This window comes from Balaenoptera borealis, assembly GCF_965194805.1.
Source record: "Balaenoptera borealis genome assembly, chromosome: 9".
Taxonomy (NCBI): Eukaryota; Metazoa; Chordata; class Mammalia; order Artiodactyla; family Balaenopteridae; genus Balaenoptera; species Balaenoptera borealis.
In genome coordinates this window covers 26309-39391 of record NC_138873.1, presented here as the reverse complement: position 1 = coordinate 39391, position 13083 = coordinate 26309, and the positions used below count along the sequence as shown (strand labels likewise).

Here is a 13083-nt window from a genome sequence, read left to right as displayed (position 1 = left end):
CTGAATTGTCAAAGGATGAGACCAGCATTCAATAATATATCAAATAAAAAAGGACAGGTGAATGCACTGCTCTCTACAGTAGGGCGAGCTGCCTGGTCAGGCAGTATCTGGGCCAAGCAGAGGTTTGGGGGGCAGCAATGCATGGGTCGGCAGTAGTGATTGATGTCCTCCGCAGGAGCAGTTGCTGGGCGAGATGTGTCCATCATTTCATGGTTGGCATGAAGGTTTTTAAATGTCTTGACATAGCTAGAGGCAACTGAGTTGTTTTTTTATTTATCTAAATTTTCTTTCTTTTTAGTTAGTCTCAACTAGTTGCTTTTTTTGGACATGGTTGCCAAGTCAGTGCTGGAAGTCTGTCTCCAAATGGAAATGCCCTGTGAACTTGCTGTCATCTCCAGACCTTGGCAGGGATACACACCTAAAGGATAGCTTGGCGGGTTCCCAACATGCCTGCAAGAATGTCTACATAATCTGGGGATCTCTCCAAATGGACCCTAATCAATTTGCTTAAAAAGCCCTTAGCAGTCAGGATGCTACTTGGGCAAACTTCTGAATTATTTATAGTTTGGGCTATGAAGGCCCCGCTAGTCCAGTATTTTATGTATCTTTATATAAATTACATACATATTCACACACACGGGATATGGACTAAAACACCAGGATTTCCTGATACAAAACTATAGTGAAATAGCCAAGTCAGTGATGTTACCAAGTGACATTACCTCCAAAAAGATGTTTACGGTGGCAGTGCATTTCAGGGTTAGCAGGGATGTTACGAGAACTAGTTGCTGGTCTTCAAGCAGGGATCAACAGCAATGTCTCTTTAGGTTTGCCTTCGCAGCAGTGAAGCCTGCCCAGCACTAAGAGAATTGGGAATTATCGCAAGGTAAGTATAAATCACTTGGGGCTGGAAGGAGCCTTAGCATGGTTGATTGCATTGATTTAGGAACCGCTTGTGTAAACAGAGGCATCGGAAACAATATCCCTCACTTGAAAGCTACCTCAGGGCCTTCCCTCAGGCTGACCCAGGGAAATTCCAGTGGCTGATTCCCTGTCCTTATTTGGGTTTACTTGCCATGTGGACAGTGCTATGAGATGGGGAGATGGAGAAAGAAGACCTTTCAGTCTCTGGTCTATAAGCAGTGCCACTGGCTGACCAAGGTGAGTTTTGAAGTAGAGCTTCTCTTTGAACTTAGGAAGTCTCGGGGTTTTACCCAAATATTTTTCTCCTTGTTTTAACTTTGCAAATTTTAGGGGCGAAATGCTCTGAGTGATGGTTTTTTTTTTTTTGGCTACTTTGGTTCTTTGTTGCCGTACACGGCTTTCTCTAGTTGCGGAGAGCGGGGGCTACTCTTTGTTGCGGTACGTGGGCTTCTCATTGCGGTGGCTTCTCTTGTTGTGGAGCACGGGCTCTAGGCGCGCGGGCTCTAGAGCACAGGCTCAGTAGTTGGGACACACAGGCTTAGTTGCCCTGTGGCATGTGGGATCTTCCCGGACCAGGGATTGAACCCGTGTCCCCTGCACTGGCAGGCGGATTCTCAACCACTGCGCCACCAGGGAAGCCTGAGTGATGGTTTGACTTAATTAGGCACATAACCCATTTTTATTATAGAAAGAAATATACATATAAAAAGATCATGTCAGTTAGTCCCACTGTTCAGTTAACCAGTTCACATCTAGTGCATATCGTTCCAGATATTTTTGGTGGACATACACATGTATAAATATTTTTACAAAAATAGCATATTGTGAATACCATCTATAATGGTACCTTGGCATCTTTATCTTACTTGATGTGCATATAAGTCTGTATCATTAAGACTGCGTAGCCTCCTGCTGGACATACACCAGAATTTACTTAATTCCCTGCCACTGGACATTTCTGTCTAATATTTAGACAATGTAAACAACACCTAAAACAACATCTTTGTGTATCTCTGGTATAATTACTTCCTTAGGATAAAGTCCTAGAAATGGAAGGTCTAAGAGATGATGAATATTTTAAGGCTTTACACCATTGTCTTTAGGTGGCATCTGTTATATCTTGCTTCCAAACAAATTCCTCTGTGTAGCCAGTGCCCAGGCCACAGCTTTCAGCACAGGTGAAGACGGCCAGGACGCCCCAGTCGACACTCCTGCCCAGTCTGTCGGCCTTCAGGTAGTTGAGCAGATGAGGCATGACCTGGGAGAAGGATGGCACAGTCAGAGCGCTCCTCGGCGGTGAGGAGCACAGTGCTTTCAACAGACCAGACCTTCCTGGGGATCCTGGCCTGTCCATCTCCACACTCCACAGCAAGATTACAGACATTACGGTGTTAACATATTTAACAATCTAAAAATACTCTGCAACTCTATGTTTCTTTAAAGTCCCTCTCTATTTGGTGTCTTTCTTTTTCATTTGAGGAAAAAGTTCCTAAGTATAAGATCAGCTGATCTATTTGACCTGGCTGTTAACCTAATTATTTTTTTATTAATAATATGCTACAAAATAGGGATGAGGCTTCTATTTGGGCAACTTTTATTTTGGGTTATTTACAACCTGAATAGCAGATGCTGTTACTATGACTCTGAAGAAACACTAACCTAGAATACAAAAAGGAAATCTATTGATGTATTTGTATAGACTAGAAATGGGTCTTATGAGTCAGTGGTCTCATGGGAAAGAGTAAGAGCCAGCACTGCCACTACTGTTATCAAATTGCCTTATACAACCACCGTCAGCTCATCTTGGGCGTCCGTCAGAGCTCTGGCAGTAAGAACCAATCAGTTTTGGATCAGTCATCAAAAATCCTTTTTTTATCCTAAGAAACAAATATCGCTTTATAAGGTTAGTGAATCCACAGTTCAAGAGCACTTCTGCACAATCCAAATGGATCTTGATGCTAACAATTTCTTTCGGGGAAAAAATTTTTTACCTTTATGATTACATTAATTTGTTCTCCTAACAAATCTACAAACCAAGACTAAACAGAGTAAGCGTTCTGAAACACTCTCACAAAGGACAGAGTCAAAGACTGTAAAAAAGGTATATTATTTTAAATTATAAAGGTAACAATAGAAGCACTAAAATAATATTGACCCTAACCCTAACCCTAACCACACTGGGAAGTGGGCGATGGCCTAGATGGTGTGCATGACTACGTTTAAATCCTCACTACTGCAAAGTCAGTCAACAGATAATGTCTAAAAAAATAGTACACTGATAAGTCTCAGAAAAAGCATGCTATTTAAAGATAGAAATAACTACCAGATAACCAGTAAAAGATAATTCCCTCCTTGCAACAAGCCCTAAGGTGGGGCAGGAAACTACTAATTTTCATTATAGGGAACCTTCCATAATACCATAGGGACCCATACACATAATGTTGCTTTGGCAAAGTTTTTTAATGCTTAAAATTATAAATCAGGGTAATTATATACTGAAATAGTACTTATTTAAGGTCATACCTGGAATTCAAATATTCTCTTGGCACCACAGGGGCAATCTGGAATCTCCTTTTCTTGAGGGATATTTTCACCAGAGATCCAGATGGGGGCAATCCCTCTGCCATATCTGAGAATCTAAAATCAATCAGGATCAGTTTAAATCACCAACATCTCATGTGCTCTGAGGATCATCTAGAGAAACTCTGTACACACTCTTACAATTGATGAAACGCTCATCTGAAAACCACTTTAGTGTCTGTCCCCCTGCGCCCCTCCACTGGGCACCATTAATACCGTTCTCAGTGTCATCAAAGGCAGCGGTGCCCAACCTTTTTGGCACCAGGGACCGGTTTCGTTTCGTGGAAGACAATTTTTCCATGGACGGGGAGGGGGAGGGGGGTGGTTCAGGCATTAATGCGAGCGATGCGGAGTGGCAGATGAAGCTTCACGGTCCCAGTCCTCGGCCCCGGGTTTGGGGACCCCTGATCAAAGGGACTGTTTCGGCTTATCTGATTCAGGATATCCAAATTATTTTTCTTAGATGTCCATATGGTTAGAATCTGAATCCTATGACTATTTTGTGAAGAGACTAACAATAATCCTATTTCCCCATTACCAGGTTGTGAATCTAAAATGCAGCCCAGGGTTTGTGCTTACCTTCACATAGATATAAGGAACCTTAGTTTACAATTTTTAAAGGAACAAATACCAAGTGAGCCACAGTGTTTAGATAAATAAAACAGAAGTAAATTTTGTTATAATAACATCTTATATAACAAATGAGTGATTTTCCTCAATATTTCTTGTTAAAAGCATATGCGTTGCTAAAAACTACCTTCTCAGTATTTAGGACCTAGACCTACTCTTCCTATAAGCCCCTGGATATTTATTTGTTCTAGCGACTGGCTTATGGAAATTTAGCTGTCTTCTTTAGTGATTTATATTTATGGTGAGGGAAGTTAAGGGGAATAAAGTTAATGGAAGAAAAGCGGCAAAGGGAAACATTTGCTGAATACTTACTGTGAGTCTACAATGTACCTTAATCCTCAAAACCACTCTTTTTTTTTCCCCCCACGCTGTAGATAGTTACATCAGAAGGTCGATATGTAATTCAAGAAGCCAGAATTCTTCATAACAGCAAAACCCATTATTATTTTCACAAAACCACAGTGGTCTTCGTGCTAATGTGGCAGGTTGGTTTCTTAGTTCCCCAACCAGGGATCGAACCTGGGCCCCCAGCAATGGAAGTGCAGAGTCCTAACCACTGGACTGCCAGGGAATTCCCTACTCAGGGTTTATACCCCTAAAACACCACCTGAAAAGAACAGAAGGAGCTGTATATGAATTCTATTTTACCTGTTCTGGTTCAAGGGATATTTTGGTTTTAAACTTCTGGAAAATTCTATCTTCCCTAGATTCATGTTTTGCCATGGAATCCAATTCTTCCTCAGGTGCTTCACCTAAAAAATTATCAACATAACTATTATGCAACAGGAATAATCTCCATGTCTTGACAATAAACACATGCTGAGGGAGGCCAGTTTTAAACAACCAACTTAGTGTTAAATCAGATAGTGAAGGCCAGATGTTTCCACAGGCTTTCCTATTTTAATTCATTAATGTTTGTGCTTTAAGACCATCTGACTTTGCAGGTACTCCATGAAGCATTATTACTATGCCAGCTCCTAGTAAGAGCTTCTCTTTAAAACTGCAAATTAAAAGAACAGACCCCAAGTCCCAGTCTGAGGACTGCTGTGCCCAGCACACGAAAGCGCACCCCAAAAACACGAGCCCCGCTTATCACTAGTGTCCTTCACCCACCTGGACTCTATTTCCAATCTCTTCATGTTTCATCTCTCCTTTCCCTTACACTCATCCAGTTATCACATGCCCTAACCCTACCAGCTCACTCCTTCACACTCACCTCTGGAATCTCAGCTACCTGAAACACCGCCATCCCCAACAGGATTGAGTCTTTGTAACTTAGAAGACATTTCTGATACCCTGAATGGGAACTGTAAGCCAGTAAGCTGACATTCTAATCTAAAATTTAATTTAGATTCTGAAATCTACATTTTGTGGTGGTTAAGAGCTCAAGTTTTGGAGTCAATAAGATGTGAGCTCAAACTTCAGTTCTAGAACTTAACAACTTTAGTCAGTTATACAACCAAACAAGTTATACCTAGAACCCCAAATTCCTCACTGCAAAATGGGGCAGTTTCTAACATACTGTTCTGATGTCAAGATTTTAGTAAGATCATGCACAAAAGGCCCGTGGTACAGAGTAAGTGTGGGATAAATTTTGGCTACTGCTCAGCCTCAGCACAGGCACTGCTCCAGAGTATGATAACCTTGAGGTAACTGACAAAATCAAGTATCTGAAACTTGCCAGATAAAAGGGCCCCTGCTGCCCACCGAACACTGCGAGGCACTCTCATGTCCACCATCTCAATCAGAGAAACAAATCCTGGAGCCAGATAAACTTTCCAAGTTTCCAGCATCCTGTGCAGCCCCACCCAACTGACCACCTGGATACTTCCTCTGACATCTTTACAGGAACCAGAACATACCTTATATATGCCAAGGAGGGAAGTACAGAAAGGATATCTTCAAATGAGGCAATATTTGAAAAGTATAGGTTGCAGCCTCCCAAGTGAGTTGCCTTTTACTATCAGTGCTTCTCTTCTTGGCATATTGAGCCCTCCCTTTCAAGCATTATATTTAATCACTTAATGAAAGAGGTTTTTTTTTTTCTTTTTTTTACACTTTTATTGCTTATTACTTTATTGGCCCCACGTCTGAGGGAGTAGAGACAGCATGGATCAATGGCATGCACTGTCCAGATTAGATAGAGCGTGGTTTCATTTCACTGGACCCTCAATACAGGGAGTTCTCTCTCACCTGTTGTTGGAAATTTTCTATCAGACTCCTTCATCAGTGAATTCTTCCCCAAAGCACACTCTCTAACACTGCTACCCACCAACAAACATAGCACCCCTCTTCCTAGGTGCTTTTAAACATCTGGCACTGAATCTTCTCATATGTTAGTTAAAAAGAAAAACGTTGTCTTAGCAATGATCTAAGACAGGTGTCTCCAAATTGGTTCTCTAATCCCTAGGTTTCCATGGCAGGTCCTCAGTGTCCCCTGAAATGGGTGAGAACATGTCCCTTGAGGCTGGAATGTTGGGACACTGGACCCTCTACTTTCTCTCTGCTTCAACTAGATTCAGTATTCTTCCCCCCACCTTTTTCCTTTTTTTCTTATACATATATCCCCTTTTTTAGATTTCCTTCCTATTTAGTTCACCACAGAGCACTGAGTTCCCTATGCTATACAGTAGGTTCTCATTAGTTATCTATTTTATACATAGTAGTGTATATTTAATGAATAAGTTTTGAAACTGATTCCTTACCCATGCTACCTATAATCTCTGATTCATCATCTTTTTCCACAACTTCAGGCATAATCTCATCTTCTGTTTCTATTACAATTTCAAATTCTGGAAAAAGGAAGCTGTGGTCTGGAACTGTACTGTCCAAATCACCTGAAACAAAGTAAGGTAACTAGCATCATTTGTAATCATTTAATTTGGAAGGTCAAATAATTTCCTACATCTGAAGCGTATTCCATGTCATAACAGTTTCCCCTAGTAATTAACATATGTAGCTCCAGCATTTTAGATTATGGGTCATAAATTAAATGACTACACTAAAGCTAGGCTGGGACGTGAGCGGGCAAGACCTCACAGTTCCTTCTTCATAAAGGTGTTTATGTCACTAGTTAACCAAAACTTTGAAAAGTATTACACCTTTTCTAATGTTAACGTTTATCCTCAAAATGAAAGATTTGGCCTGATAGACACTATGAAACTGAGCTGAGATTTAAAAATAAAAACAGAATTGACTGACCTGCTTGTGTACAAGCCTGCTTATGTCCCACTCTCCAGTCGAGAGTCTGATGCTCCTTACTGCAGTAATGTGCCTTGTGACATCTGGAGCATGTTTTGGGGCCTAAACAGCCACAAACTCTGCAGAGATGAGCCCCAGACTTGAGCTGGAGGCACACGGATTCCCCTGTCTCTGGCGGGGGATCCTCAGAAGGTGGCTCATAGGCGTAGAAGTCGTTTCTCCTAGGCAACTGATTCCTAAAAACTAAGGAGACAGAAGGAGAAACGTTATACATGTTTTAAATAAAACAACACAGCAATTCAAATATTTGAGCCTTCACACAGGACTGAAAAGACAGTCATTTTTTAAAAAGAAAAACAGAATAAAGTTTTTGCTTTCAAAGAGCTTATTTTCTGGAAAGTAAGAAAAAAGAGTGAAAACGAGAAACTTTTTAAAGTCTATACAACTAAGCAGGCTCTTTGAGCTTGTTCAAATTAGTAACAAAAGTAACATCAAGTCAGACTACATACATATGAGAAACGTGTTGGAACCCAGGTTTCCAAAAAATTACAGGTTCTATTATCTGAACGTAATGTACCACACCTACTACCGACTGATTAACAAAAAGCTGGGGGCGAAGAAGGCGCGAGCCCTTGGAACGCCCCCCCCACCCCCGGAAACGCTCGCGGGGTACAGGGCAGAGGCCCGCGGCAGGGGCGCAGAGGAGGCTGCACGGTTTCTGGGGCCTGACCGCGAGCAAGGCCGCGCACGCGCGACCGGGGCCCCGGGCCGCTCACCGCGCACGCGCGACCGGGGCCCCGGGCCGCTCACCGCGCACGCGCTAGCCGGGCCCCGGGCCGCTCACCGCGTAGGCCGGCGCAGCACGGTGGCGTTCGGCAACAGAAAAGGAAGAGACCGCGGTGGAAGGCGTCGGCGCGGCCCGGGAGCGGCGCGTACAGCTGCAGCAGGAAGGCCAGTGGGCGGCCGCACTGCGCGCAGGCCAGCCCCGCGGGCCCCGGCAGCCCGGCTGCGCCCAGCCACGCCGGCCGGCCGCCCACCTTGCTGGGGAACTGCTCGCTGCGCAGCCGCCACGCCGGCGCCGCCTCCACGAAACCCAGCTCAGCCAGCCCGACGCTCGCGGCTGCCATGGGCGCAGGCGGCACAACCCTCGGACCGCCGCCTCGCCGAAAGCGGAAGTCGGCGCGGAAGCGCAGTGGACGGCGGGCCAGAAGGGATTGGACGGCAGTGGAGAGGGGGCGGGGCCATGGGGAGGCCCGGCGTGGGCCCGCTTCGTTGTCCCTGACTTCCGATTGGTTGCTGGGGCAGGGGCGCGAAGCCGCTTGAGTCCTCGGGGGTCTCGTGGAGGTCTAGGAGGGCGTTTAGGTGAGCTACGTGCAGCGGAGCGCGGGCTCTCTGACTTCCTGACGGCCTGGGCACGTCCTGCGGACACCGTTGAGCGCTCTAGGTCTGGGGGCACATATCCGCTCACCTAGGGGCGGATGACCCCAGTCGCCTACTGAGCCCTGGAGGTGGGGCTGTAGGGTGCCGGGGAGAGGCAGGGTGGAGATGCTGAAGGATTCAGGAATGTCATTGGCCCAGTTGGTCCGGGAAAGGGATGGAGCGTGGCGTGAAGGGTGCAGTTAGGGAGAGGGTTTAGGATGATGGGGAAGGGATAAGCTTAGGGGTTAGGGCCTAGAGTTAAGGGTTAGGAGTTAGGTTTGGGTTTAGGGATTGGGCCAAGGGCTAAGAGTTAGGGGTTAGTGTTGTAAAAATTAATAAGCAGAAACCTCAATTAAATAGGACTGGGAGACCAGAACGGAGAGCTCTCATGCGTTACCACAATTGCAGAGCCCCACAGTAAGAAGAAAGACTCTCATTGCCTGGCCTCAGGAAAGGACTGAGCCAGGACTCAAGGACTCAGCCAGTAAAAAGTTGTGTACTCTGTTTGCTATAGGCTTTCCAGTGTCCTCTTCCTTTCTACAGAGGTGTTTTCCTTCCCTTGACTCATGGGGATGCGCATGTGCCTTGCTGTGGTTGCAGCCCTCCAAGTTGTGATTTCCTCCCGATCCTGAGAATAAACCCATATTTGCTGGAGAAATAGCTGGCTGTCTGTTTGTTTCAGGTCAGCACCAGGAAAACTAACTCAGGAAATGACCTAATCCCCTTTATATACCATCTTCAGTTAAAAAAAGAAAGGTGTTGGGAGAGGGGGGAAGCCAGTTAAAGGAGGTTATTGGGCAGTGCATAGTAAACAAGGGTATGTTTGTTATGTAGATTTAAGTCCAGGCCTTCTCCATAGGTAAAAGTTTCTTGAGCTTCAGTCACCCTATTCCTGGTCAGGGAGGGAGACACCCTTTCAAATGGAGATTTACCTCATAAAATCCCCTCACAGAGGGAAACACTACTTGGTTTTCTGAGATCTTGTGTGCTTTTTTAAAACCGTAACCCTAACCCTACCCTAACCCTGACCCTGACCCTAACCCTAACCCTGACCCTAACCCTAACCCCATGGTGCTCAGGGTCTAGGACAGGTAGAGGGAGATTTTAAAAGGTAGAAGGCAGAGGGTTATGTTGGGGTGGGTTCAACATCCACCCCAGTTAATCAGAAGCAGGAGGTTAACATATCCTGGGGGTAGAGAGACCCTGTGGACAGAGGTCCTGGGGGTGCACTGATCATAACCCCCTGAGGTCATATGTGCCTGTCTGACAGGAGGGCCTACATGTGGGCCACCTGTGCGTGAGGGGGTCGAAGTTGGGTTTGGACACAGGGTTGATGAAATGTGCTGGTACCTCCCTTTGTGGAAATGTTTTCGAATCACAGGGAAGCTGAGAGTCTTCTGGATGTTCTCTTTGTCAAGAAAAATAAATAAGATATAGGAACTTGATGGACAGATCCCTAGTGACTGATGATATCCCATCTGCAAATAGACAATGTAACTTTCTTGTTTGTTGGCTGTGCTGAGAATATGAGAATTCAGAGACAGAAAAAACATGAAATGTCCCTTGGGGCAGCTGAATGTTTTGGAGAGGTAATTCTCGATCCCAAAGGAAAGCCCCTTCCCTGCCACCCTCTGCACCGGCTCCTGGGCCTAGTCTCTGAGCTCCCCCTGCCACCCAGCCCCTCCTGTCTCCCGGCAGAGAGGTTTGTGTCTGGGCTCACACTGACTTCCTCTCACTGTCTCTTGCACAGTAATACACAGCTGTGTCCTCGGTGGTCAGAGAACTCAGCTGCAGGGAGAACTGGTTCTTGGACGTGTCAGCAGTGATGGAGATTCGGCCTTGGAAAGCAGGGTTGTAGCTTGTACTTCCTGTCCAGTACTCCATCCACTCCAACCCTTTCCCAGGGCGCGGGCAGATCCACTTCCAGTAGTAACTGCTGGTTACAGAGCCCCCGGAGACAGCACAGGTGAGGGACAGGGTCTGTGAGGGCTTCACCAGTCCTGGGCCAGACTCCTGCAGTGTCAGGTCAGACAGGACACCTGGGGACAAGGAGAATCAGTCCCTCTTAGTCACCTGCAGCCACAATCATCCCCATAGACCCTTGCCCTGAACCTGAGACACACACCTTGGGGACCTGTCACCAGGCAGAGGAAAAGACCCCACAGCTGCATCTTCTTCTAGACCACAGCTCTGCCTTCCCCAGAGACCTCAGCCTTGCCTGAGGAGCGAGCTTTGAGCCCCCACTACCCAAGGGTGGATTTTACCCTAGAGCTTGCAGGAAATTTTGCATGTGGGGAAGCCCTGTTCTTATAAGTGGGGTTGGAGTGAGGTTACACTCCCTGTGATCTTTCTGGGCCCCTGTGAGTTCTCTTCCCTTCAAACTCACTCGGTATTTGAATCTGGGTTAGGGGAGCACTTGGTTTAAGAGATACATTGAAATCAGTTTAAAACCAGGCATCTCCTTCCTAAGCATAAGAATAAATGGTGGACTATTTCAAATCTCATGTGTTTTTCAAATAGATATTAAAGGGTTTAGCATTTGTTCAGATATTTTCTGAAACACAGCACATTTATATATCTACAACTGTCAAAATTTTATAATCATAATTTCATATGCAAATAATTATTTGATGTCTATATTGGTTTAAAAATGCTCACAATGTAAAGAACAGATCTTTCCAGTATATATATTTTTAATTTAACCATTTACAATTTTACTGTAATTTGAGTAACTACATTCCAAACAGAGGCATGGTATAGGTTACTGATGCTGGAAGTTTTATTATTGTATTTATGGTACCCTGGGCAAAGTCCTCTCTTATGCCAGCTCATGTCATATTGCAGAGGATCCAATCTCATCACATCAGAAATAATCACACTCTTATACAAAGAAAACATTGAAAATAAAAAGAGTGACTGTGCATCTGTGTAATCCAGCCTCTTCCAGGGTTGAAATGATTATGGCAGAGGATTAACTAATCTACTGTCTTTGTCTACTATTATCTGTGAAGTTCGAGTTCAGGGTGGGAAATTGAAAAGGGTTCATAGCATACATTTGGTCATAGTAATGTAAACTTTAACCCTGACAGGAAACCCCTCACTCCCAGGCTCCCTCTCCCATGTCCCTGGGGCTGGGCCCCGTGGTCAGAGGGTCCAGGGCTTCCCCACATAGTATATAAAGTTCTTAACACATTATGAACACCATCTTTTGTTGTATATATGATTTTGAAATACATTTTCCCAATCTACATTTGTCTTTTCATTTCCTTAATGATATCTTTTGTGGGACAAATGTTTTTAATTTTTTAACAAAGTCAAATTTATCAATATCTTCTTGAATGGATCCTTTTTTTTGATGTTTTATCTAAAAACTCATCAGACAATGGTCATCCTCTATTGTCCACAGGATGGAAAAGCCTGATATGAACATAGAGGGCACTAAAACTGGTAGAGCTGTGTTAGAATCCTTAATGTCACTGAAATCTGATTTCTTTTGCCCTCTGACCAGGAGACCAACATTTCCAAGCATGAAGTACTGTTTCACCTCAAAGATTAATTCATTTGATTGGACTTTACAATGTGAATTGCTGTAGTGTCTTTTAGCCTAGATAAGCAGACTTATCCCTGAGAAACTGTACATTTAATTGTCAGGCAGATGTGGAAGATACATCAAAGGACGTGCTAAGTAGAGAGGACAGGAGAAACCACCTGAGGGGTGATTTCAAGAAGATGGAAGTGACCAGCGAGGACTAAACCTACAGAGAGGTTGTGCAGAATGAGACATAAAGAGGATTCATTGGAGCTAATGTCTGAGAACGTTCCTTATCCCAGTAAGAGCAATGTGTACAGTCATTTGTGCAGAACTAACATGAAAACAAGGGAAAGAGAGAATGAAACTTGCAAGACATGAAAGTGTGGAGGGTATTCACCCCCCTCAGCTTGACTTGCAGTGTGATAGATCCCTTGAACCTGGATGGGTGGTGGGAGTTTAAAGAATGTTCTCCAGTGAAGTTGCTAAGACAACACTCAGGAGATGCGCAGATACTGGATTGTCGGGGTGACGGTGTCCCGTAGTGGTCACTCTGGGCCATGCAGGCCGTGTGACCCTGGTGTCCCTTTTTAAAAAAAATTTTTATTGGAGTATATTTGCTTTACAATATTGTGTTAGTTTATACTGTTCAGCAAAGTGAATCAGCTATATGTATACATATATCCCCTCTTTTTTGGATTTGGTTTTTGTTTTTTTCTTGTCTGAGAAATTTTTTATATCTTCTCCTATTCTAAATGATAACCTTTCTGTGTAGATTATTCTAGGTTGCAGATTTTTCT

At 44.4% G+C, this 13083-nt stretch overlaps 1 protein-coding gene across 2 annotated transcripts; it reads right to left on the bottom strand.

Moving 5' to 3' along the window:
- Positions 1 to 1584: 1584 nt before the first annotated feature.
- PDCD2 (programmed cell death 2) lies at positions 1585 to 8627 on the bottom strand. 2 transcript variants are annotated; one of them, XM_082405289.1, is made up of 6 exons: positions 8180 to 8626; positions 7336 to 7578; positions 6840 to 6971; positions 4783 to 4886; positions 3448 to 3561; positions 1585 to 2182 (listed from the first exon to the last, which is right to left on the bottom strand). In XM_082405289.1, exons 1-6 carry the CDS (start codon positions 8460 to 8462, stop codon positions 2024 to 2026), a joined length of 1035 nt encoding a protein of 344 aa, XP_082261415.1. In that variant the 5' UTR covers positions 8463 to 8626; the 3' UTR covers positions 1585 to 2023. The 2 variants fall into 2 exon arrangements, 1 of the variants encoding a protein (XP_082261415.1); XR_014248474.1 differs by lacking the exon at positions 4783 to 4886 and having other exon boundaries at positions 2046 to 2182; positions 8180 to 8627.
- Between the last annotated feature and the right edge of the window lie 4456 nt (positions 8628 to 13083).